Source organism: Haemaphysalis longicornis, unplaced genomic scaffold (genome assembly GCF_048455015.1).
Source record: "Haemaphysalis longicornis isolate Haplotype H1 unplaced genomic scaffold, Haemaphysalis longicornis Haplotype H1 scaffold_8, whole genome shotgun sequence".
NCBI classification, from domain to species: Eukaryota; Metazoa; Arthropoda; class Arachnida; order Ixodida; family Ixodidae; genus Haemaphysalis; species Haemaphysalis longicornis.
Window position 1 is genome coordinate 188,643,787 of NW_027526445.1, and position 27,527 is coordinate 188,671,313.

Consider the following 27,527-nt stretch of genomic DNA (forward strand, 5'->3'; position numbering starts at 1 on the left):
CTGGTATCACAGACACGATTCTCACTTCGGAGACGTGACTACACCCTTTCCGCAGCCCTCGCTTCGACGAATTCACTACCGCTCTGGAGACGTGTAACCCGTTCTGCCGCAGCCCTAGAGTAGATGATGCAACTCTTCTTTTGAAGACCTCCGAGCTTCCCTGTTGCGACCCTTACGTCGGCGAGGCATCTCTCGTTTCGCAAGCAGTTCAGCAACCCGATTTCCTGTCGAAGACATTTTCACTGGGTCCAGCAACAAAAACACGATTCATGCAGAAGGTGGACTCGCTTCAGGGGATAACTAAGTGCCTGCTCCTCCGATGCTGCGTGATTGAGCTTCGACGCTGGAAGCGAGCTTCGTCCGCGCTCGTCTAGGCCCCGTGGGGAGGCATCCTGGTGAAGAAGCAGAAGAAATGCTTCTATGGTGACGACCCCTACTTTAGCAAGCGCAACTCGATTCTGAACGAGCATTTGTACCGTGTTGAGGCCGGCGAGAGCGAAGTCCTATGGTTCGCAAAGAAAACGGACACACCGATGGAACACACATATTTCTTCATGGAAGCAGTATCAGACGTGGATGCGATGGCACTGCAATCACGATCCGGTGACGCTCTCTGGAAATTTGACCGCCCGGGTCAGCTGTTCCCATTTGATCCGGGCGGCTACCTTGCGACCGAAAACCAGGATCATGGTCTCTCTTTCCGGATGACCATATGAACGTTCACGATCTTCGCTTTATCCCCTAAGTCACTTTAATCCTGGAACTCCAACTCCGGAAGCGGTCGTTGCCCGTGACGCTGCCTATGTACTTGTACTGCCGCCCTCGAGTGACAATGCTGTCTACAAAGGTCGATGGCACCGAGACACCTAGCCAAATACTCCACGGGATCCGCCAGCCAGCCTACAAGCATCGCTGCTATGAAATCATGCGGCGCTATGGGAGTCGCAAAACTGGCCGTAGTTTGGCCCGGACTTTGCCACTGACCGTGCCGCTGCCAGCTAGCTCCTAACCAACTTGGCTGTGGCGGGAGTATGTTAAGAAATAAAGATGCGCAGGCAGTGGCCGACAGAAGGGGAAGTAGAAGGGGAGGGAGAAGGGGATCGGGCTCGCTCACTGTCTCGCTAACCGACTCGATCGCCACATCGGAAGCCAGACGCTGGTCTTCTTTCGTTACAGTAGCATCAAGGGTTGAAAAGTCTTGTAATAACTTTATAGCCCTCGTTTTGGGCTCGAGGACGTGCAAGTCCACAGCGACACTCAACAGAAGGGCGCAGATTCTTATTTATGACCCATCCACTGTTTTTTTGTTGCCCTACCTGCCTGCCTCACTTACCGTTTTTGTGTCATTGACAATTTTATCGAATTCACTGAGAACCCGCCGCGGTGGCTCAGTGGCTAAGGCGTTGCGCTGCTGAGCACGAGGTCGCGGGTTCGATTCCCGGCCGCGGCGGCCGCTTTTCTGATGGAGGCGAAAAGCAAAAACGCCCTTGTGTGCGAGATTTCGGCGCACGTTAAAGATCCCCAGGTGGTCAAAATTAATCCGGAGCCCTCCACTACGGCGCGCCTCATCGCCTGCGTTGCGTCGGCGAGTTAAACCCTACAATCAATCAATCAATTCACTGAGAACCATATTCACGTAAAAACAAAACAAGAAAGGTGGAGATTTATTTTGTTGCACCTATTACAAACTTTCCCATAGGCCAAACCAGTCTATTGCAAACCCGACCCCGTTACGTAACTGCCTGCGAAGAAACTCAGGTGTCTCAACAGGCGTACCCGCTTTCCAAGAGCTTTTCCCTTTTGAATGATGCGAGTTTGTGTTTGCGGGGTATCGGCGAAGAATGCCTCGCTCTGGGCCTATCGTTCAAGTCTAGTCCTCGTTCGACCAGGGCCTCCTTGGGATGCGTGCGGCACCTGAGGCCTGTGGAAGGAACTTTTGGGCATATTCGAAGATGTGCCACGTAATGAGGGTAGTCGTCTCCTCCACGGGTATGTGTTTTATGAATGCGTATTGAAGTGTAGACGTTTCTGTGAGTGTATTCCAGTTCGCTCTGGCTTCTGTGAACTTTTTGTCATAGCGCGTACTTTTTGGAGCCTTTACCTATGTATCGTGGTGTGGTTGGGAAGTGGTCACTACCGTAAAAGTTTTTTCGCGGCCTACCATTATTCAGGTGGAGAGCGAACAGCAGAGCCAATAAGTAAGTGGTTGTGTAGGTGCTGTGTGCTCCATTATGGAATATAGGACGGTCCTTTTTGGAAAAGCCTCCTCGTGATGATGTTACGAACTTTTTAAGGAGCCAAAAAAGAGCATCCGTGGGTAAGAACTCCAGAGTTATCGGTAGTCGCAGGGGCACTATCACGGTGTCCCTATTCCCTTTCTGCAACGGCGAATTTACAGATTTAAACGTGCTGTGTTGTATTCGCGCATTATTGATTGATTTTAGGGCTTAACGCGCCGACGAAACGCAGGCGATGAGGCGCGCCGTAGTGGAGGGGTCCGGATTGATGTCATACACACGGGAGTTTTTGGTTGTCGCCTCTGTATTGACGCATTACCTACTGTACGTATAACAGGGCCACAAGTGTTATACAAATATTCACACAGCTTTGACGGCACGAAAATAAGACCCGTGGTATATTGCGACTGGGCCTTAAACGCACACAACACAGGTATTATTCCCTCGTTATAGCAAAAACAGTGCAAACTATATTTATGACTGTCTCCGTCTTTGTTCTGTTTTCTTCTCAAATGAAAAATAAAAACCTTCATGAAACTGGCCTAAGGTTCAGAAATTCAAAGAAGCGACAATCGCACACATGACCGCGATAGGTGGCTGGTTTCAAGCCGGCGCACAAGATGTATGCTGCAGTCCATTAAACGCAACGGGTGTTTATGTTACAGATCCCAAAATAAACAGCTGAACAGCAATGTGTTACGCGCAAAGCAGGGCGCGGATATATTGGAAATATCAAGTAGACCAGGGTTAATTTGTTTCAGTTCATCATGCTATTTGCCTTTATAATCCATATAATCTGCGACTTCCATTTACTTCGCATAAAATCGTATGGTGGCTGTTGATGTGCCCACACCTTTGTTTGCTTGTACTCTTGACACTATAGTGCAGTGGTAACGGCGTGTCTTATACACTTCTTGCCTGTCAAATGAGGGTGAACATGTTTCTTTTCCCATTTCGCTGACATGATTTTGTGAGATGGCTCTGTTTAAATTAAAGTGTGTTGGATTTCGTCGCGTAGCACTGCTAGTTGTTGAACCGCCGAATACGTTTCTGCCTTAGATCCAATGCTGCTGACATGTACGAGGGTCCTTAGGCACTTTGAAGCGGTTGCTAGCCGCTTTTCGCCTGAAGTAGCCCGTATGTGGACGGTTCATATAGCTCTTTCATCAAACTGTAAAAATCAGAACTTATTAGTCGATGGTGGGGTGTAGTGGGAAAATGCCTTTCCACATAGTATTAAATTATTGTTCTAATTGCAACAGCCTCAAGGACGGTTTGTAGTTTGAAGGCGTGACGTGCCAAAGGCTTTCCGGCTATGATGGCTACCCTCCCTGAAGAGTTTGTGCAGCCCTTCCTTTGCAGAAACCCGCCGCTTTGGGGATTTTTAATTGCCTATGTGGCATTGAAAAAGCAGAGAATGGGTAATGCAGGGTCTACTCGGTAATCTGCGAGGTCTTGCAGCTGCCTGCCTTGTAAACAGACAAGGAGCCCATCGGCGGGAGCTTGACCCGGGCTCGACGTCCATCGCTTGAGGCTTTTTCCCTCCACCTTCCAACACATCTTATCTCTTGGTCACAGCGCTTGAATAGGAGCGGGGACCATGAATACTAAAGATTCCCCACGTGTGGCGGGGTCCAGCTTTGCTCTGAGGCAAAGGTATACCATTGAGATAGTGAGTGTACCAGAAGGTAAATGTAGCTTTATTGCTGCTCCATTGCTAGAAACTTTCACAGACTATTCACCTCGCCCATGAAAAGCACTCCGGTATTTTTGCTGCGGATCCAAAACATGAACGGGTGGTCCGCGTAGAACTCATCATTATGACCACCTAGAGAGGCTCCATCCATGATTGCGGCGCTGGCCGCGGCCGCTTTGGTTCCTTTTTCGTCCACTTCGATGACCGCTTTGTGAATGACGTCGTCCAAATGCAGCTCCTTGTGTCCGGTGACGCCCGAGAGATCGGCTTTGTGCGGGTTGAAGACGCTGCGTATGCCGACCCTTTTGAACGTGTCCTTCAGATAGTACTTCGTCTCGAGCTTGAACCTGCGGGAGGAGATAGGTGATGTCCATGCCCCAGTTGGAGAGCATACATCTCGAACATACACTTCTTGCGCTGTTGAAAGGCTGTGAAATTGGAAAATGTCGATTGGCGGCATACGCTCAAGATGTTTTGTCTTGTATTTTTTATATGCCGCGTAATTTCCAGTTGTTATGTTGGACCTCCCCTTGTTCACTTGATGTAGTTACAAGCAACTACAGAATGTGGGCTTCTTAAACATCATATATAGGTTATAGGCGAATAAAACTGAGATAATGAGTGTTTTTAGCATAAATAATGGATATTTCAAGGAGCAGAAAGGCGGGAAAGACAGCTAAGATTTATACGGCTTTCCTGGCACGCTTACCTTCCTCCAGCAGGAAAACCTAGTAAGGCTAGGCAGTAGGCATAGCAAGCTAGTTAATATAGCTACATTTTTGAAGAGCGTTTAATGGCGTGAACAGGCCAAATCCATGAGGTGTCCTGGTGTAATTAGCAGTGAAGTACGTAAATAGCTCGTCAGAAAACGCAGAAACAGGTCTGGCGGTGTCAAAGAATTGCAGTAATTTGCCAAATACATGCATAGGTTCCACCAACATGCCCATGGCAAAGCACAAAGAACAACACCTCTCTGTTTTAAGCATAAGCCAACTTCGCTTGGAATCAATGAAAGCTACGGGAGGCTAACGTGTTTACTCTGGATAGATATCTCTGACTTTACTCTTCTAAGTTTAAATTTTTTACATAATTTATTTAAGGAACCCTTAATTACCCACTCGCAGAACCCGCCGCGGTGGCTCAGTGGCTAAGGCGTTGTGCTGCTAAGTCTAATGACACGGGTTCGATTTATGGCGCCGGCGGCCGATTTTCTGGTGGAAGAGAAAAGCAAAAACACCAACAATCAATGAAATCAATCAAGCGGCTCGCACAAACTCTATTCAACGGGAAAAAGTTCACCCAATCGGTCCATTTATGGACCATCTGTTCGTGCGTGTGGATGTTTTTGTGTGCTTTGTTCTGTTCCTGTGGTTTGTTTCCTTATCTTCTCGGTGTAAACATATGTCCTGACAGATGTCAGTTTCCCTGACTCGCATTTGTTGAACTGTGTTGCAGCATCATCACAGTGATTTAGACCATACCTTTCCTGTCAAGGTATTTTGTGCACAATTATCTATTTTCTCTTTCTTTCAAATTTCCCACGTAGAAGCCCTTGCCTGCTGGACGTACCTGGACGTAGCAGCCGACACCTGCCTCCCGTTTACTTCCCTTTTTTGCGCCTGGATTTTCTCTTTTTTGATTCCGCATTGTTCAGAGATAGACGCGCACGTCGGTTGTGCCTGCACGTGCTGCTAGTACGTTATGTGTTCGGCCACGTACATCGTGTTTGGTTGGCTTCGTTTCGTGCAATCAGGTACCTTCATTTTTGAGTGACCGATGCGTGCACCCTCGTTTTTTTCCCTCCTCGCTCTCTTGTTTGTCTCTTGTTTGTATCCCAATTTTGTACATGCACCCACGTTTTCGAAATCTTTCTCTCCTTAGAACAAGAATAAGAAGAATAATGTTTGTTGTTTGTTCATAAACGAAAAACATAGGTGAATATACAGAAGGAGTTCCCACAGCACGATGGTGTAAGGGGACTCCCTGTAAGTGAGTATATACTGTCACGTGTTTCTTAACACCGGCGCCAAGAGGCTACTGTGAGGACGAAGGAGTGGTAGAGTGCGCGTTCTCTGTTATCATCGTCATTGAGAGCTCTGGCACTCGCGCTTTGAACATTGTTTTTTGCACCCACGAGAGCTCCAGCTGCTTTCGCTCTGCTGCTTTTCGCGTCGGATTTGTCCAAGAATCGCGTCGTTGCTTTCGAGTTCTTGGTTTTTGTTTCGTGCCTGTGTTCGCAATTAGGCACTTCCCATGTCTACTTCATCTCCCGGCCAGGGGTTCTCTCCCTGATCGGCTAATCTTTTGGCGCAGGACCTGCCTCTGGATTCTTTCCTGCGGAATGGTGTGACGGCCGTCCCGGTGGCGATGGTGGGGTAATCAGGCGGAAAAATTTCAACACCATTCAAAAAGACCTGCAAGTCACACGTGAGCACTTCAGAAGTATCAAGGGGGTGAGACCTTACGGTAAGGGCGGAATTATCTGCAAGTCATAAGATAAGGCCGTCTTCGTTGATCTGCAGAAGCTCTCGTCATTTGCCTCGTTCCTGGTAAGGCCTTTCGTCCCTTCTCATCTTGCGTGTACCAAAGGAATTTTGCGCGGAGTTTACGTGGACATTTCCCCAGTTGAACTCCTTGAGCAGTTTCTGGATGCAGGGGTATCGCGGTTTACCGCTGCTCTCATGTGGTGGACAATGTCCGCACTCCAACCGAGTCAGTTATCGCAACATTTGCGGGTTCTCGTTGCCCTTGGGAAATTAAGGTCTGGCCCCTGATTTGCAGAGTAGAACCATTGTCCCCCCGGCCTCGCCAATGCCAGAACTGCTAGCCCTTTGGTCACAGTGCAGGGACCTGCAAACCCTCCACTCGCTGTCGCAATTGCGGGACTGATCATCCCGCTAGCCAGTGTACTGCGGATGACATTATTTGCTGTCTCTGCCGAGCTGCGCATCCAGCGAACTACTCCAACTGCCCAGCCCGCGCAACGGAAACCAGTGTCTTTGAAGGTGCTGGAGAAGCGCCGTTGTTCCCGCTCTGAAGCGGTAAATATAGTTAAAGAAAGGACTCATGGGTACGCAAGTGCTACCGCCCGCCACACTCCAACCAATGAGGCTTCTCTTGCCAAGGCTATAGGGTTTGCTTTGAAAGAACGGATGCCTGATGTTTCTGCACAACTAGTTTTGTCTGTGACGGAACAGGTTCAAACCTTCTGTCAGCGCAGACTCAACAAATTGCGCGAGTCCTTTCCTTGCCATTGTCTCCCCAGGAGCAGTCGTCCTCCCAAACTCTATCCATGCCTTACAAGGATCAAGTTTCCCATGCTCCAGCGGTTCAAGGGACAAACCTCACGAAGAACACTTCATTGTTGAGCTCAGCCCCGGCTGTAATCCCGCCTCCGGTGACAGCCTCGCCACCCCAAAATTCGGCCCTTTCGGCTCCTGTGGTTTGCGAGGGTCAGGCGTAGTCCCCAGTTCGTGGTTCAGATTCAGAATTTCAAATGGAACTAGAGATGCCGACTACGTCAACAAGGTGCCCCGAGAGTAAAAGAGCAACTTCATCCCCTTCACAACTAACAACTTCCCCCATGGAGACAAAATCCAAAAAAGCTAAAAAGGGCCAAGCAGATATTAACCTTAGAGTATTTTGGAGGCAGCCATGGTGGCTATTCATTCCACGTAATGTCCGTCATAATTCTTCAATGGAATTGTCGCTCGGTAACTGCGGCTCTCACAGATCTAAAGTTTCTTATTAACATTCAATGTCCAGATATTATACTACTCCAAGAATCTTGGCTGTCAAATGATAAGTCAATAAATATTCCGGATTTTCGTGTGTTTCGGTTAGACCGAGCGGCACGAGGTGGTGGACTATTGATTCTGGTGTCAACCAAATTTTTCCATAATGCCAAATTGTATTTCCAGTACATGCCACCTGACTGTGAACTGATGGCGGTTTATTTGTGCCTTCTTGGGAGCCTTCCTTTGTCCCACTTAATGGGTATTTTCCGAATGGAGTTACTTCCACAGTTCCCCTCGATCTAGCGCTTTCCTCCAGTAAGCATAACATGGTGATTGCCGGTGACTTCAACTCTCATCACGTCTCATGGGGCTTTAAAACAGACACCTGTGGCGGGAGGTTGTTAGATTGGACATCCGGCAATAACGTTTTTTGTTTCAACACGGGCAGGGCGACATTTGTTCGAAGCCAAACGCGCTCATTTTTGGACTTAACGTTCGTCGCCAAGGGTGTATCAGTCTCTTCGTGGTGTACAGTGGATTGCCCTACGACTAGCGACCATATACCGGTACTTTTCGAAATAGCCGTCTACCCTAGTACAGCGAACGTGTTATGCGGACGATGGTTAATTACGACTTACGAAAACGAATTTGCGTATGGCCCTCACATGTATGCCAAATGAATCAGAGGAAAATAGGGCTATGAAGGTAGCAGCCATGCGGAATATCTCACTAAAGAAATCGGAATTCATTGTAGCTTCAGCCAAGAAAGATGGTATAAGCCTTTGGTGGAACCAGGGCTTACAAGCCCTTGGTGGAACCGGCGTAGGAAAGCGGCGTGGAGGACGTTTATTCACAATCATGCCCCTGATAACTGGACATATTTTAAATACTACTCCGCGGTGCTTCGTCGAACTATCTCGACAGCCAAGCAACTGTATTATACGCAACGCTTCTACGTGCTGTCAGAACCAAAGAACCGGCGTGCTCCCTTTGCTTTTCTGCGCAACCGCAAGAGATTCATTCGTAAAACTAATGATGTTTCAATCGTGGAAACGGCGAATGAAATTTTGAATGCGCTCAAAAAGGTCGCCCAGGAATTACAAATGACATTCTTCTCTGCCGTACCACCTATGGCCGTAGAAAACGTCCAAGGTTTAGACTTCTCCTATGTCACGATGGAAGAGCTGGGGAATGTGGTTATGCGGCTGCCGGAAGCCTCCCCAGGGACCGATGGTGTGTCTACTCCCGCAATAAAGATACTGTTTGAAGAGTCCCCCAACGATTTGTTAAATATCGTAAATACTTCTTTGGCAAAAGTAAGGATTCCGGCATATTGGAGAATTGCGAAAGTTATCCCCCTTCTAAAAAACCCCAGCCTAGGTACTGATCCGTACAATATTCGCCCAATCTGGCTAACAAGCAACATGGGGAAATTGATAGAGATAATTTTGCACGGACGCTTAATCCGGTTTCTGTCTAGTAATAATATAATTAGCTCACACCAAATTGGTTTCCGTCGGGGGTGCTCCATTTGGTCAGAATATGTTAACTTGGAAAGCCGTATACAGTTTGCGCGCAGAAATAAACAAGTAGGCGCAGGCGCCCTTGTCACCTTGGATGTTGCGAAAGCGTACGACAGCGTGCAATATAGTGTCCTGATAGCCAAACTTACGGAATGTGGGTTACCGCAGTACATCCGTGCATGGATTCAGCAATTTTAACTGATCGTAAGTTCTTTTGCTCCCAAAATGGTTTTAAGTCATCGACTCCATCTCAGACAAGGGGCGTCCCTCAAGGATGGGTCCTCTGCCCCATTCTATTTAATGTATTACTGAGTTCCATTCCAATAAATCACGACATTTGTACCTACGTTTACGCGGACGATATAGCCTTTTTTTCTGCGGTTCAAGCCATTCATGTCCTGTGTCTAACGTTACAAGCCTATATTTGAGTTCAATCGAAAGGTGTTTGGCAAACACCAAATTGAGCATCAATGCGAACAAGTGTGCTGTCTTTGTGTTCCCGGTATCCGCTCCGGTGAGCCTATGCCTTACGTTTCGGGAAGAGACCATCCCTCAGGTGGCTTCCTTGAAGTACTTGGGTGTCATTTATAATAGTGCACTGGATTGGCGCCCCCATATCAATCATATCGTGACCAAAGGAGAACGGGCACTTGGATTGTTGCGGAGGATCAGCAGCAGGAGCCTTGGAATGAGAAGAGACACTACTTTTCATTTACAAGGGGTACATGCGTCCCATATTAGAGTTTGGGTGTGTGCTCTTTTCTGGCTCAGCCGTTTAGAAACGCAACAAGCTTAGTATATTGGAGCGACGTGCCCTAATGTTGTGCCTCTGCCTCCCAAGGTGCGCGGCATTTAACACTTGTATCTGGAGGCAGGCATGCCGTGCCTAGAGCCGCGGGTTCGACTCTTAACAGTGCTGACTATTATGAGGATTTTTTAATGGCCCCAAAGCCGATTTCTTTCGTTGCTGGTAGCTCAGCCTGCACTGTTTTTCAACTCTTGGTGGCCTCGGCACATTCGGCCTCAGTGTGTTTACGCCCAGGCGTTACTTTCTCTATTAAAAACCAATCATTCCGACAAAAATGCAAATGCCCTGTGAGGTCCCTCCAGTGCCTTTAACTTTTCATAATATTTTTACCGATAACGCCAAAATGCTATCGTCAAGACCATTCACAGGAATCCTGAACGCTCATTTGGCACGATTTAATGGTTACGTAGTTGCGGCAACTGATGCGTCGCAACGTGAGGAGAGGGCAGGCGTGGGCATTTTTAGTCCACAGCTTAACTGGGCAGTCTCGCTGCGGTTACCAGCCTTCACTCCAATATTTCAAGCCGAATTCCTAGCGGTAGTACTGGTTTTAAAAAAAGTTCCTCCGCAGCACTTGAATATAGTTATAATTACAGACTCTCTATCGGTCTGTTCCGCTTTGGCATCATCTGTAAATTCACCCCTGATCTGTGCATTCAATTTTCTGGTGCCTTCCCATTTGCAGGACACCTGCCTCATGTGGGTTCCCGGGCACAAAGGTTTACTCCTTAATGAAAAGGCTGATTCTTTGGCGCGATCGTCTTTGGATGGCCCTTCGGTTGATCTTCGCCCTGTTCCGGCTAGTATAGCAGGAGCAAGGTTCCGTAGGTATCAGAGCCTAATGAAGACGCAGGAAGGGTTCATCATTAATTTTGAAGAGTATGCCCATTAAAAACATAATTGCAATCCCCGTTTGTGTTATTCTCGTCAATGCGAGGTCACATTAACCAACGTAAGATGTAGGGTCCCCCAGCTGAACTTCTATATGCACAGGTCTTGTCTCGCCTCCGCCGCCCTTTGTGCCATTTGCGGTGAACATGAGACACTAGATCAGTTATTATTACATTGCCGTGGTTTCTCAATGATCAGACAACGTCACCTTATCAGGCCATTACAATGAATCGGACTTCCTATCTCCATGCCTCTAGTGCTGTCGCTCGGGGCCACATCACTGGGTTATTGTCACAGAGGGGTGGCTGCAGCCATTCACGCATATGTGACCGAGACCAGGCGTCTGCCCTGTTAGCCTGTATTATCACGGGTATCTTTTTTGAAATGCAACCACCACTTTCGATTTGCGCTCAATTCTTCCTTCCAATCTAGCGCTGCTACTGGATGCCAACGGATAGGTATCTACTTTTAAGCTGTGAGCGGGCGAATTAGCCCCCTTCTGGATCGATTCGCGGCCAATCCCCCGCATGGGTATGCGTCATAAGACGTGTAACAACAACAACTGTGCTCGAGTTCTCCCGAAAAGGCTCCGGCTGGGTCTACTCATCTGGTCGTCACCTTCAAGGACGCCGGCTCAACAACTGCGTGTTTATAGCACGCGAGAATCCAGAGATTTCAGAAAGATCTGAGCGCCTGGTACGACAATAAGAAAATACGAGCAGAACAGTGGGCCAACCAACAAAAGAAAGGGGAATATAAAATGAGCAAAGTAGTCAAAAGTGCTTCTACAATGCTAAGCGTAATGAAGAAATGAAGAAAGCGCGGTGTTAGACGAATTTATAAACGATCGCGTTTTTATTTCACTAGGAAGACTATTCCAGTTAGAAAATGCCGCAAATAAGCACTCTGTTTGCCATATTTAGTGTTTACTGTTGACAGTAAAAAGTTCATTTTTGAGGTCAACCGGGTACAGTTGTTTTATTCAACGTTTCGGTGCGGAATATGATCGTAGGTGCCAGTTTATTGACTGATTGCCACATAAGAGTAATGAGGCTGTATTTTAAAAGGCTGCGTATTGTTAGTAACCTATTACCCTTGAGTAGCTCATTGGCGTTGCTATTGAAGAGACAATGTGTTATTATTCGGATCACTTGATTTTGAATGTGCTGGATTTGAGCGGTATGACTAAGGTAGGTATTACCTCATGATGGAATACAGTAAGTGAGGTGAGTGTGAATGAAGGCAAATTAGGCGTACAAAGATTGATTAAATCATGCAGCAGCTTTGATTAGCACGCGGATACCGTAGGACAGTTTTGTTTGATATGCAACACATGGTGTATTTGAGGTGTAAGTCGAGTAGGACTCCTAGGAATTTAAATTGAACTCATCAAGTGTGTTTTAGTGGGGGTATATTTGCAGACGGTTAGGTTCGCACAATTGCCATACATTTTCGAGATGGCATGCCAGTGTCTCGGTTAAGTGAATGCAGGTGTCGTTAGGTAGTAGAGTTGTACGCCGGCTAAAGAAAGGGTTCGCAAAAGTGAAGGCTTTTAGGTTAGTCATTGATTTACAACTAAAATAAAATGCGTCCAAGATTAGATCCCTGTGGTACGCCTTTGTTAACTTTCATAATGTTAGACAGTTTGTTACATAAAGATGTGGCTTGTGATCGATTAAGCACGTATCTTTTTATGAATGCCAGGGCGCGGCCTCAGCCGCCTATTCATTCCTGTTTAGCGAGTAAGATACTATGATTAATAGTATCAAATGCTTTGGTTAGTTCTATAAAAAGGATCCAGTGTATCTTCCGGTATCGATCGTGCTTTTTAATTTTGCCTGTAAAGGAGACGAGGGCGAGATTAACGTCACATCCAGCGCCGAAACCACACTGGTTAGGCGATAAATCCGCAAAGTTTTGTTGCATATTTAGTCAGAGTCGTTGTAAAACATTTTTCTAATATTTTGCTGAACAGTGACAATTTAGCAATATCTGTGTAATTACTAGTTGGTCTTTGGTCTCAATTTCTGTAAATCATCACGATTTTTATTGATGGAGTTGTGATGAAAGCACACCGTATTTCAATACCTTATTTGAAATGACATAAAATAGTTGCGCAATTATATCACAAGCCCACTTAACAGGACCCCGAGATGTGTTGTCGAGGCCAGCACTAGTTACTTTGATATATTTGATTATAGAAATTACTTCTTCAGGGCTTGCTGGAAAAAAAAACGTCGAAGGCGTTGGAGTGAATATACATCTGTCAGAACGGGATGAAAAATCAGAGGAATATCAGAGGAAAAATTATGGTCAAGCATGTTGGAGATTTCTTAGGGGAGAAGGTATAGCTTTCTAGAGGAGTTAACTTCGTTCCTCGATATGGCTTGGCAGTCTCCGTTCAGAAATGAGTTTTTTTCCACTATTGTTTAGCATCGCAGCCTGCTGAGTTAATCTTAATCGACCAGATTTATGGGGAATCCCCAAGGTGGAGTAAGTTTCTGTGAAGGAAAGTTTGACATCCACCTAAATGCAGCCATACGGCTACAAAGGAAAGCTACACAGCTTTCTCAGAAACTTCGCAGTTGAAGAAAAATTCGTCCTGGTCCAGGATTCGAACTCGGGACCACTGCTTAACCGGAGCAGTCGCTCTAGCAACTCGAGCTAACCAGGAGGCTTGTCGTTAGTAGAGCGAAAGCGAATTGATCAACAACTCGAAGTGAAGGACAGGTGTTAATCGACCAGATTTAGGGGAAATCCCCAAGGTGGAGTAAGTTTCTGTGAAGGAAAGTTTGACAACTGCAACTGCAAAGTTTCTGAGAAAGCTGTATAGCTTTCCTTTGTAGCCGTATGGCTGCATTTAGGTGGATGTCAAACTTTCCTTCACTGAGTTAATCTTAATCTGCTAATACCGACGCCGGGATTCTTTAAGTAGCTTGTTGAGGGTCTTACTGTAGGCTTTGTATCTTTTTTTGGAGGTGTGTTGGAAAGACGCTGTTTTATTCTAATAGGGCTCTCCTTTGCGCATACATAACAGTAACCAATCTGTGAGCTAGAGATTCTGCAGAGCTGCCAATTTCTTATGGCTATTAACTTTCGTTGTAGGAGGGTTTCACACTCTTGTATAAAATAAATGAATTCAAAATACGCGGCGTATGCGTCGGCCATTAGCGGCGGACAGGACCAGACAGCATTGGTGAGGAGTCGGATAAACTTGTCTTTGTAGAATACAGCGCTATTAAACACTCGGGTACTACTAGGAGCATCACAGAGTACACAAAAGAAGATTGGATAATGACAAGTTATTTCAATCTTGAGGTTTGGAGACTCCAGGGACTGAATTGAATTAGATAATATATGGTCAATAAGTGTGTTTTTGTTGCCTGATGAAAACCCTGCAAGAGAAAAAGTTCAGGGTCCAAAACCCTACCCAACAAAGGAATTAGCGCCTTCGATAGCGGTGGGGTTGTCATTGCCTAAAAGGTTGATGTTGATTTCGCACTTTATAACCACCTTTTTTATTTTTAGTCAATGCACTGGCTAGTAGTTCATTACGCTTTATGCAGAATTCCAATACTGATGATGATGGTGACCGCTAGACGCGCCTAGGGCCGTTTTATTTCTAAGGGACCGAATGAATTTCGTATCGATTTCAATCCATACTGATTCACAAGTTGCTATTCAAAGATTGAGACCCATGCTTCGCTTGTACCTAATACCCGTAGATGAAAATAAGCGGCACCGCCATGGTTTTCTCCGCATCTCTTACAGTACTCAGGTGCATCCAACGGAGTGTCGCGCAAGTTTTTATCCTTATTTCATAGCCTTGTGTCACAGCAGATGAATCCAAACCTAAAGTGTTTCCTCGATAAGGGGGAAATTCTATCCGGTTGATGTTTTCTGAGACTGCGCGCATTAAAATGCATGCCCGATGAAGACAACTTTTTGAGGAGTTGGCCTTGTTTATCAGGTGACGCGGGTGCGGCGGTGGCGTAGAGGGTGCAGCCGTGGCGTGGAGATGGAGCATCCGCCTAGCGTGCAGAAGGACCGTGGTTTGAATCCCGGTACCGGACAATTCCCACCGCATTAAGAAAAAAAGAATCCGCGTATTGATGGAATTGCAGATGGGGGCTTGGGGTGCGGCCTGAACTTGGCCACCATTGCTGGTAATGCACTCCCTCACCAGAGCAGGATTGGCCACCCTGGTGCAGTAACGGCCACAACCTCCCATGGATACGCCAATTAACCCACGGCCCTAAGTGTCCAGTGGCTGCGAAGCAACTGACCACGGCGGCGGCCAGACCTGTGACGTAGCAGAGGGTGCTAAGAATACCTGCACCCGGACAGGCCGCCATTGGAATCTGAACCTGGCAACATTTAACACGAGAACCTAAACTAGTTAAGCGAGTCTAGAGGAGTTGTTCGAGGAATTCAAGGGCATTAAATGGGATTTGATAGGGCTTAGTGAGGTTAGGAGGACAGATGAAACCTTTACGGTGCTGAAAAATGGACACGTCCTATGTTACCGTGGTCTAGTGGACAGAAGACAACTGGGAGTGGGATTTCTAGTCAATAAAAGCATAGCTGGCAACATAGAAGAATACTATAGCATTAACGAAAGGGCAGCAGGTCTTGTAATTAGGCTCAATAAGAGGTACAAGCTCAAGGTGGTGCAGGGCTACGCGCCCACATCCAGCCACGACGACCAAGTAGTGGAACGCTTCTATAAAGATGTGGAATCGGCAATGGCTAAAGTGAAAACACAGTATACCGTAGTTATGGGGTATGTCAATGCTAAAGTAGGCAGGAATCAGGCTGGAGACAAGGCAGTTGCGAACTATTGTCTGGGTTATAGAAATAGCAGGGGGGACCTACTAATTGAGTTTGTAGAACGAAATAATCTACACATCAGGAATACCTTCTTATGTAAACGGGAGAGCCGGAAATGGACGCGGAGGACCCCGAATGGGGACCATAAAAATGAAATAGACTTTATATTATGCGATACTCCTGGCGTAGTGAAGGATGTGGAAGTGCTGGGAAGGGTAAAGTGCAGTGACCACCGTATGGTAAGATCTCGAATTAGGCTAGATTTGAGAGGGACCGAAACAAGCTAGTACGAAGAAGCCGATAAATGAGCTAACAGTAAGACGTAAAGTAGAAGAATTCAGGATCGGGCTGCATAACAGATATTCAGCTCATACCGAGGAAACCGAGCTTCCGACACAGGAAGCCAGCGACAAACTTACACGCATTATCACGGAGGGTGCAGTAGAAGTCGGGGGCTCGATGGCTAGACAGTATACTGGTAAACTTTCCCAGGAGGCGAAAGATCTAATTAGGAAACGGCAAACCATGACAATCTCCACCCCAGCTGAGATAATAGAACTAGGGGAGCTTTCTAAGTTAATCAATAAGCGCAAGACAGCCGACATACGGAAGTGTAATATCGAGAGAATCGAATACGCTGTAAAGAACGGAGGTAGCCTGAAAGCAGTGAACAGGCGTCTTGTCGTGGGGAAAAATCAGATGTATGCCCTTAAAGGGGCCCTGAAAGGCATTTTGAGCACACTAAATGAACTAGCGCAACCGTTAGATTGGGTCGTCAACGTCCTCTGTGCCAAGTATTACTCTTTTACGCGCAGCGGAAAGTTCACACTTTTGTTGCAAAGTTTGTCGTTTTTTTCTCACCCTTCCCTTCGTGTTTTTGGACGCCGCCATCTTCACATGTCTACATCATCGATTCCCAGATGTTCGTCATGAGCTAGACATCCTGCTATTGGGCGGCTTTTTCACGCACTTCCGGCAAAGAGATGGGTCGTCTGCTCAGCGTCGGCTCACCGGCTGATCTGCCAGCGGAGTGCCGGAGTGCTTGGGCATTTTACGACAAACGAAACAAGTGTAAAACAAACGCTTAACCGTTTGTATTGAATGCAACACGGCGATAACACGACATGGATATTCTCTTACCTGAGTACGTTCCATAAAGAAAGCGTTGAAGCCCCGTGGCACTTCTTTCGTGCAATCGCAGAGAACGCCCTGAGCCGAATGCCCGGGTTTGACGCATACATTTTATTCAACTTCAAAACAATCCAGAGATGCGTTTCTAACGAACACAACGTCACAACATGCGTTGAAAGTCTGAACCACGATTGACAGAGGATGGGTTGCCTTCTGCCCGTCGTAAATTCGGTACTCACCTCGCGCGCGGTTTGCGGGGACGAACAGCAAGTCACTTAACTCTGGCGCACAAGCCGATGGCTTTTAGCCACGCACACTGCACATACCCCATGCGAGGTTGAGTCGTACGTCGCTCGAGAAAGATTATCCAGACCATGGGAAGCACTATCCACCCGCAGAAGCACAACGTCGCATTTCATCGCGAAACAAAGGCGTCCATAACACACACACCATCGCCTCCTGTAATGCCAAACGCAACTCGCACTTCCCAATTGGAGCGAGTGGTACGCCTGCAGTGCCCACATGTCGCGAAGTGGGGCCCCAAGCTGAACCGGGATCACGCAACCGTAACTGACTTCTGGAGTGGTTTGTGCCTTGTTGCCAAGGCAACCGATGTTTGAGATTGTCAAAGAAATGGCGCTCGCTCCAGCGCTAGAAAGCTCAGAGCCCCGCAAGAGCATGTTTTGCCAACGTTGCCGCTCTCCACCACGCGTCGCCCCAAGCTGAACTGGTCACATGATTGAAGCGTTTTGTGCGCGGGTTCTGTATCGTTTTAATATGACTTTTTCACATGCCGCCGGCAGGAATTACCACCGCCGCAAAATAGGACCCGGCACCAGCGGGGCCACATCTGATACGGCGCTTTTTGGATAAACAGTGCGCGGTGCATCAAGGGAACGAGCGCACGACCCTCCCCGTGCGGCTGCGAGTTCGCCGCCGATAAAAAGTCATGTGCCGCCAGCAACGTACACCGCGAAAGGGCAAGGCCAAGCCGCCGCATACATGCGGCCACATTTTTCGTTCGCTTTTCCAGCCTTGAGCGGAGCGCGGGATTCATGGTTTCAACAAAGCTTGCCCGTAGCAGACGACAGTCTGAGAAGAGCAATAGCGGAAGTACGTCACCGCTGCGGAGCGCAGCATCATGGGAGGCAAGGCTCCCGCGCCGTCAACAGCGGAGAGTAAGTCGAAAGGAGGAGGAAACTCGGAGTGACGATAATGCGCGGTTTGTGATTTACGATTTCTCAGCTAATACTCATCGCTTTAACAAAATTCTTGCGGGAGGAGATTGCAAATACATTGCTTTATCTGGGTACATGTACATCCATGCATCGGCGGAAGGTATTTCAGGACCCCTTTAAAGAAGCAAGGCAATGTTATCTCAAATAGGGACAAAAAAGTCACAGTAGCCGAGGAGTTTTATAGGGTTCTGTACAGTAGCCGGGACATCCAGGATAATGCCGAACGAGAAAGTAGTTCAGAGGAGATAGACACTCCACCAGTAACGACCGACGAAGTAAGGAAGGCCTTGAAAGAAATGAAAGGGGGCAAAGCACCTGGTGAGGATCAGATTACAGCAGACCTCTTGAAGGATGGCGGAGAAATTGTACTTGAAAAACTGACAAACCTGTATACGCAATGCCTAATCACCACAAGCGTACCGGAATCTTGGAAGAACGCGAACGTCATCCTAATCCATAAGAAAGGTGACATGAAGGACTTGAAAAATTACAGGCCGATCAGCTTACTGTCAGTCGTCTACAAGGTACTTACCAAGGTAGTCGCTAACAGAATTTCTGCAACCTTAGATTTCAGTCAACCTAAAGAACAAGCACGGTTCCGTAAAGGGTGTTCAACAATGGACCATATTCACATAATCAATCAGGTGATAGAGAAGTGCGCAGAGTATACTGAACCACTATATATAGCATTTATAGATTATGAGAAAGCGTTTGACTCGGTCGAAACCCTAGCAGTCATTCAGGCATTACTGAACCAGGGGGTAGATGAGCATTATGTAAGAATACTAGAGGATATCTACAATGGGTCCACAGCTACCATTATCCTCCATAAGGAGAGCAGTAAAATACCTGTAAGGAAGGGTGTCAGACAATGAGACACAATCTCTCCAATGTTATTCACAGCATGTTTACAAGAAGTATTCAGAATGTTGGATTGGGAACAGGTGGGAGTAAAGGTTAATGGAGAATACCTCAGTAACCTCAGATTTGCTGATGATGTGGCCTTGCTAAGTAACACGGGGGACGAATTGCAAAGCATGCTTTCCGAACTGGACAAACAGAGTAGAACCGTGGGACTGAAAATTAATATGCAGAAAACCAAAGTAATGATCAATGACCTGGGGACAGCACAGCAGTTTGGGATAGGGGGCGAGGCAGTGCAAGTCGTAAGCCAATATATCTAGGTAGACCAAGTTGTGACCCCGAATCCCAACGATGAGGCAGAGATAATTAGAACGATCAGAATGGGGTGGAGTGCATATAGCAGCCTAACATTGTCCCTGAAGAAGAAAGTGTATGACAGCTGCATCTTACCGGTACTCATCTACGGGGCAGAAGCTTGGAGGCTCACTAAGAGGGTTCAACTTAAATTGAGAACGACTCAGCGGGCAATGGAGCGGAAAATGTTAGGTGTACCATTAAGGGACAAGAAGAGAGCGGAGTGGGTCAGGGAGCAAACTGGTGTTAAGGACATATTAGTAGAAATTAAGAAGAAGAAAGGGACGTGGGCAGAGCATGTAATGCGAAGGCAAGATAACCGTTGGTCAATAAGGGTAACAGAGTGGATCCCTAGAGAAGGCAAGCGCTGCAGGGGGCGTCAGAAAGTTAGATGGAGAAATGAGATCAAGAAGTTTGCGGGGATAAATTGGTCACTGTTGGCCCAAGACCGGGTAATTTGAGAATAATGGGAGAGGCCTTTGTCCTGCAGTAGGCGTAGGTAGGCTGGTGATGATTATGATGATTGTGTTCAGGTGACAGGTACCTAGTCATTTTGGGAGCAATCCAGAAGCGACATGACAAAGCATGCCCTGTCTATCTAAACACGGCTAGATCTCAGTCACTTGCAATGCGGACCACCTTGCCGTCCTTGTACAGCACGTTGCATAGACTAAATATGGCAGTTGCTGGTCCAGAGGAATTGCCATACTTTCTTTTTTTTCAGGGCGAGGGCTATGGCAAACAGTCTTTTGTTTTCAGGCGTGAAGTGTTCATTTGGAAAAACTGGGTAGCTTTGTGATCCAGGGCACCAGAGATAATTTGTGCTAAGCACAACCTTTCGTGCCTGCGCAATAAAATCTTGTTTCTTTGCCCAACAGCAGAAACGAACGCGGATGATTGATTGAGGGGTTTAACGCGCCGACGCAACGCAGGCGATGAGGCGCGCCGTAGTGGAGGGCTCCGGATTAATTTTGACCACCTGGGGATCTTTATCGTGCGCCGAAATCTCGTACACACGGGCGTTTTTGCTTTTCGCCTCCATCAGAAAAGCGGCCGCCGCGGCCGGGAATCGAACCCGCGACCTCGTGCTCAGCAGCGCAACGCCTTAGCCATTGAGCCACCGCGGCGGGTAACGCTGATGATGTAGTTCTGTGGGGACTCTGTAGAACCCAGTGAGCTAGGTCAATATCGCTGGTAGCAACTGAGCAGCCGATAAAAGAGTTCAGTTTCTTCGCGATCTCGTCGCACTGTTAACCCTTTGTAGAAGGATTCCCCGCAGCTCAACATGATTATGTCGAGAATACTCCTCAAGCTCGAAGACGCATTTTTTCAAGCCCTCGTTTTGTGCCTCCAGCGTCTTGCTAGCTTCAAGAAGACAGGCGTTTCCTATCGTTGTTTCCTCTGCTCATTCATTGAGAATTTCCAAGCTGGAGAGCAGCTCAGCCAGCTCAGCGTGTACAGATCCTACTGCCAGTTCCAAGGACGGCAGCTTTATTTTGGTTTCTCAAACTGATTTTCAATAAAATCATCACGATACGGCGTGGATGCTTCCTGTAGCTGTTCAATCCGTTTAGCGAGCTATGCTTAAGTAGGCATCTTGTATGCTAGCTCTAAGAAACAGCATAAAATATACCTGCTTAAGAATTCACAGAAACAGTCGCGGAAATGTCCTAAGGTGCTAAAACGGCATTATAGTAACCTGCAAAAGCGAAACAGAAGCTTAGCGCTTGAACCTTCCGCCACAACTGCTGCTGCCAAGAGATGTGGGAAAGCTGTAGCCATGGCTTTATCCTCCTGGGAGAGGCCTATCGCCTTGCCGACTATAGACGCGTAGACATGTGAGCAGGAACTGCACATAGGTTATCCGCGCAGTTGGGCAACTAGCAAGTAACCTATCCCAGCGTTTTTCTTAAAGTTATAACATTTCCGTGTAGCAAGAAATCATAAATATATATATATATATATATATATATATACATATATATATATATATATATATATATATATATATATATATATATATATACAGGGTGTCCCAGCTATCATGCACCAAGATTTAAAAAAAGAGTAAAGGCGTAACTCGAAAGAAACCAGGTGCATAATGTTTGCAGTACTGTGAAGAAGCGGACAGTATTTTTTTCTTTAATGAGACTTAATTAACTAATTGTAATTAATTATCTAACTCGAGAAATACTGTCCTAATCACTAAAGTGTCAATGAGGCACTTGTAGGTAACCACGAGGGGCATCTACCTGCGGTATTTTCAGAGATGAACTAATTGCGTACACATTTATTATGACTGATAAAGGAAACCCGCGAAATATGAAAAATACCACGTGACGGCGCCTCCGCGCGCACCGTAAAGCAACGCCCTCAAACAGGCTGCCTCTGAGTTAGCCAGAATCAAATAGACAAAAGAAAGAAAGAAGAAATCGCGACCGAGTTTGTTCCTTATCTGCACACGCGTCGCGCGAATCTTGCTGCTGCTGCTCCTTCCATGCATGCTATTATCAAGGTGATGCGCTGTCTCTTCGGGCGGGTAACACGCGAAACAGTTGCTTTCTATCAGCTTTGTTTGGGGACGCTACTTTACAATGCGCGCGTAAGCGTCGTCACGTGGTATTTTTTCATATTTCGCGGGTTTCCTTTATCAGTCATAATAAATGAGTACGCAGTTATTTCGTCGCTGAAAATAGCGCAGTTAGATGCCCCTCGTAATTACCTACAAGTGCCTCATTGACACTTTAGTGATTAAGACAGTATTTCTCGAGTTAGATAATTAATTACAATTAATTAATTAAGTCTCATTAACGAAAAAAATACTCTCCGCTTCTTCACAGTACTGCAAACGTTATGCACTAGGTTTTCTTCGAGTTACGCAATTTCTCTTTTTTAAAATCTTGGTGCATGATAGCTGGGACACCCTGTATATATATATATATATATATATATATATATATATATATATATATATATATATATATATATATATATATATATATATATATATATATATATATATACACATAAGAAAAGACAGAAAGAAAGGTTGGCAGTCGAGAAAACATCGGAAAGCAAAGGGGAGGATGTGGTGGGTCATTGAAACACACAAAGAATTTGGAAAGAAAGAAAGTGGAGAAAAAATGCCCGCCGGGTGGGAACCGAACACACGACCTCCAGAATATCGGTCTGGTGCGATGACCACTACGCTACCGGCGGGGCTACTTTAGCCTGCACTTTCTTGGGTATTTATGTTCAGGTATTTTTGTTTCCTGCGCTTGGGGGTGGTAGCCAGCGCCGCTCGGACTACTCGGGGTGAAGGGGACGTTGTTTTTAACCCCCGGGCCGTGACTCGAGTGTCTACGACATGTCGAGAGTGGTCGACCACTGTTTAACCCTCTTAAGGAGGTCGTGGGTTCGGTTCCCACCCGGCGGGCATTGTTTCTCCACTTTCTTTCTTTCGAAATTCTTTATGTGTTTCAATGACCCACCACATCCTCCCCATGCTTTCCGAGGTTTTCTGGACTGCCAACCTTTGTTTCTGTCTTATTTCAACGAGCCCCTCATTTCCTATTCTGATTCGCTATATATATATATATATATATATATATATAGAGTAAGGAAATCAGGGGCTCGTTGAGGAAATACAGAAACATAGTTTGAACTAAGAAAAACAGCGCAAACGACGGGACGAAGAAAGGTAAGACTGAACACAGGCGCTGAACACAGCGCCTGTGTTCAGTCTTACCTTTCTTCGTCCCGTCGTTTGCGCTGTTTTTCTTAGTTTAAACAATGTACCAACTGGCCCGTCAGCATACCCTTACAGAAACATAGGTCGGCAGTCTACAACGCCAAAGAAGGCATGGGGTGTGGTTAGGCTCTATTTTTTACTACGGTTAATGAAGTTAAGATTTTTTTAAATATAATGAAGAAAGAAAGAAAAACACGCGCCCAGAGTGGGGACCGAACCCACGCCTTTCGATTAGATCTCGAATGCCTTACCAATTCGGCTATCTGGGCGACTGTGTACTCCTTCACTTTCTGGGCTATTTATATTTACTAGAAGTGTATCTGACGCTTGAGGGTGGTAGCCAGCGCCACTCTGACTACACGGGGAGAAGGGGACCTTCTTTTCAACCCCCGGGGCGTGACTCAAACGTCTACAGCCTGTCATGAGAGGGTAACTGGCGGGAAGCCCTCGCGTGTTTTTCTTTCTTTCTTTCTTCATTACATTTAAAAAAAATCTTAACTTCATTACCCGTAGCAAAAAATAGAGCCTAACCACACCCCTATGCCTCCTTTGGCGTTGTAGACTGCCGACCTATGTTTCTGTATACATATATATATATATAGACTGAAAAGATAAAAACTCACACAGAGCGCGAAAAAAATAAGGTTAGTAGAGACAGAGACAAACGAGAAAGACTTAGAAAATAAAAATAAGTTTACTGACGTTTCAGGGAGAGGACTCCATTTCTTCAGAGTACAAAATAAGTTCGTTTCAGAGCTATATATACAGAAAATGTAGCAAGCGCGAGGGCAAGGTAAGAGGAGGGAGAGTTTGTACAAATGGATTCATGGTTGGTGGGTAGCAAAAGAATGAAGGGAGAGCGGGAAAATTAATTACAACAAGGATAATAAGAACACACAGTCACGCGGTACGAACTTGGAAAAAAAGAGAGAGAGAAGAACCAAACACAGAGAAAAAAATACTACATAATTAAAAAATAAAAATAATAATAAATAACAAGGTAATTTTCCTCCCCCGTGGCAACGGGGGTGAAAGAGGGGTCAAAACAAGATAGGCCCATGCCCGTGTTTGACATGGGCAAAAAGATTAGTCACGCGGAAGACGTTCCAAAGAAGATATGCACACAAAGGGCGAACATCTGCCCATTCACACCCGTTCTAGGAATCCAAGTAAGGTCATTGAAACAAGAGACACGTGGCTTCTGTTGGTGGGAGGCGGGGGTCGCGCCCAAAAGCAGTAGGACAGGCAGTTTCGACAGGAAAGAGTGTACATTGGTATACAAAGAGCGAAAAAAATAAATAAATAAAAAATAACCAGGTAATTTTCCCCTCCCTTGTGGCAACGGGGGTGAAAGAGGGGTCAAAACAAGATATGCCCATGCACGTGTTTGACATGGGCAAAAAGATTAGTCACGCGGAACAAGGAAACGAAGATATGCAAATGCACACAAAGGATGAACATCTGCCCATACACACCCGTTCTAAGAATCCTGGTAAGGTAATTGAAACGTGAGACACGTGGCTTCTGTTGGTGGGAGGCGGGGGTCGCGCCCAAAAGCAGTAGGATAGGTAGTTTCGTCTCGAAATGAGTTTACATTGATAGGGGAAAAAAGACAAGGTCAAACAAGTCATGAAAAAAAAAAACAGGCAGGTGCACGCGTATGACGCGGCAGCAAGTGGTATTCATCTGCCCGGCGCATGGTGCCAGTTCAGGGAATGCCGAGGCGGTCAGCAACGAATATTAGAAAACAACAATACAAAAAAGAAAGAGGACACGAAAACAATCACACACGCTCGCGTTCACAAATTAATTGCAAGGTGAGAATATCAAAGCTAAAAATGGTACTGCAGCCTTCTACCCAGAACAAAATGTCCAGACTTGTTCATCGAATTTGCTTCAGTGAAGCCATTGTGCTAAAAAACGTCGTGCTAGCACGAAACTATACCCAACTACGAGAGCTCGCCCACTAATGGGAGAATATTATTGACGGAAAGAAATGAACAGGCATAACACTAGCCTGAGAAATGCAGCCGAAATTTTAATCGGAGGAAAGACAGGTTAATTTCGCATAACTTTCATTTATGCCAAACGACGCTGATTTAAACTTATAGATAAGGTAAGACTCACGAATCTCGCGATCGTGATGCGTTTTAAAACTAGATTCAAGAATTGTGGCCTTCAGTTGTTCAAAAGAATGACCAGGAGTGTTAACATGCTTTGATAGAGGCAAAGAAGGGCAGGTTTTTGCATGGGAGCGGTGATTGTTAAACCTCAAACGAAAGGGTGTTTCAGTCTGGCCAATGTATTGTTCAGTTTAGCCAAAGTTTTGACCCCTCTTTCACCCCCGTTGCCACGGGGGAGGAAAATTACCTTGTTATTTATTATTATTTTTATTTTTTAATTGTGTATTATTTTTTTCTCTGTGTTTGGTTCTTCTCTCTCTTTTTTTCCAAGTTCGTACCGCGTGACTGTGTGTTCTTATTATCCTTGTTGTAATTAATTTTCCCGCTCTCCCTTCATTCTTTTGCTACCCACCAACCATGAATCCATTTGTACAAACTCTCCCTCCTCTTACCTTGCCCTCGAGCTTGCTACATTTTCTGTATATATAGCTCTGAAACGAACTTATTTTGTACTCTGAAGAAAGGGAGTCCTCTCCCTGAAACGTCAGTAAACTTATTTTTATTTTCTAAGTCTTTCTCGTTTGTCTCTGTCTCTACTAACCTTATATATATATATATATATATATATATATATATATATATATATATATATATATATATATATATATATATATATATATATATTTATATATATATATATATATATGTACGTTTCGACCTGACTGAGACAGGTCTTCGTCTCAGGTTGAAACGCTGGAAATAAAGTCTCCGAAGAGGGTACTTCTACTTTGTGCGTATTCCTGCAGCAACTAAGGACTCCACTTCACGACTATATATATATATATATAGATATATATATATATATATATATATATATATATATATATATATATATATATATATATGTTTAACTTTCTAGCTACTTCTAACCAACTTCCAGCATTCTTTCCTAACTACGTACTGCCTCGTCGTCTTCATTGTTAAAAGAGGCAGCCCAGAACCATAATTAAATACGTTAGCCCTCATTTGCCCAAGCATTATGAACAACGGAATAGAGTATCTATGGAAAGTAGCGCGAGTACGTGTGGGTATGAAAGGCAAAATACAAAATAGGATACATTACTTGGGAAGGCGGATCTTAACTTCCTTCTTCTTGAGCCTCTTCAGCGCCTGTCAGAAAGAATGCATGGGCAGACTTCGTAGGCTTGCGATGCCATCTCGACGGCGGGGCAGCATTATTGTCATACTGTAATCGGCGATTTTGTAAGGTAAGTCCACAATATCGCAGTGCAAATCATTGAAGCGTCCGTAAGAAACCTCAAATGTGCCCGTCATAGTGTCCACTTGAGTCGCCTTCCTTCCGTAGTTGTAAAAGGGGAGCCGTTTGGTATCTGACTTTTTGAACTCGGTCGCCCAAAGGCCCTTGAAGTACACAGCGTTTAAGACAACCATTTGTGTGCCAGCTGGAAGGGGCTTGTCAAACAGTTTCGGTATTAGGCCTTTGGTGTGTCTACCGACCCAGTCGTTGATGGTACGGACTGCCGTCTTACCTTCCTTCGCAGACTCAACGGCAAACAACTCGGCACCAAATGACTCTCTCAAACTGGTGCGATAAGCGGGGAGAATTCGGAAGCCCTTCCGGAGCGCAGCGGCGTTGGCGCTGCTTACGGTGGAATTGGTCATCTGTCGAAGGCGTTCGTTGTGCACCTTGTGCAACTGGAGCACCTTATAATTAGCAACGCGGGCCTCCTTGTAGCCCAGAGTTCTGAAAAGCTCTTTCTTCGTGTCGCCTCGGGCTCCTGCGTACACCATGCCCATGAGCGAGGACAGACTATACGGTGAGTACAGGACGTTGGGCTCCTCCTTGCGCGACATCACGGGTAACAGGCGATGACCCAGAATGTCACTCGCTTCGTGCACCAGTCCCGTTTGAGCGTTGTGCGCTGCGAAGCTGGCAGAAAGGGCAAGAAGGAACAGCACGAAGACCGCCATTCTTGTAGATCCCTGCAAAAGGAAGCCAAAAACACCGTGATATGTACCGCTGGAAAAATGAAACGGTAAGAAGTAGGGAGAAAAGTAATAAAAGAAACACTCTTGTCAATCAACGCCTTAATACAGCGGAACTAAAAAGTGCAGCGTATCACCATTTTGATCACCATCATCGTTTTCGCCACTGTCATCATCAACCTGATTGCGCGTAATTAAGTAGGAAAGTATCCCAAACGACTTCCAATTAGTTACTTCTGTCGTGTGTTTGGAGTGTCAATTCCTCGTCTTATTCAGGTTCTTAGTTCCACTGGACAACTCCTCTTCTACTTTGCTCACCAGCCCTTTAGGCACTCCG

The 27,527-nt window shown here is 46.0% G+C and overlaps 1 protein-coding gene and 1 non-coding gene across 2 annotated transcripts; both read right to left on the reverse strand.

The window, feature by feature from the left end:
• Nucleotides 1–3,949: 3,949 nt before the first annotated feature.
• LOC144148630 (leukocyte elastase inhibitor-like) lies at nucleotides 3,950–27,058 on the reverse strand. Its single transcript, XM_077680139.1, has 3 exons — nucleotides 26,852–27,058; nucleotides 26,307–26,353; nucleotides 3,950–4,280 (listed from the first exon to the last, which is right to left on the reverse strand). The coding sequence occupies exons 1-3, from the start codon at nucleotides 27,056–27,058 to the stop codon at nucleotides 3,965–3,967; spliced, it is 570 nt and encodes a 189-aa protein (XP_077536265.1). The 3' UTR covers nucleotides 3,950–3,964.
• On the reverse strand, nucleotides 22,456–22,528 carry Trnai-gau (transfer RNA isoleucine (anticodon GAU)). Its single transcript has one exon. It is a non-coding gene; the product is annotated as a tRNA-Ile (tRNA).
• Nucleotides 27,059–27,527: the final 469 nt, after the last annotated feature.

What these genes read in the sequence shown, in the direction of transcription:
- LOC144148630 (XM_077680139.1), bottom strand. Translation starts at nt 27,058, where the DNA reads ATGTCGCGCAAGGAGGAGCCCAACGTCCTGTACTCACCGTATAGTCTG. An exon ending in GACAGATGACCAATTCCACC is followed by an intron (nt 26,354 to 26,851) that starts GTAAGCAGCGCC and finishes TCTTTCTGACAG; the next exon opens with GCGCTGAAGAGGCTCAAGAA. An exon ending in GTTAAGATCCGCCTTCCCAA is followed by an intron (nt 4,281 to 26,306) that starts GTAATGTATCCT and finishes CTCCTCCCGCAG; the next exon opens with GTTCAAGCTCGAGACGAAGT.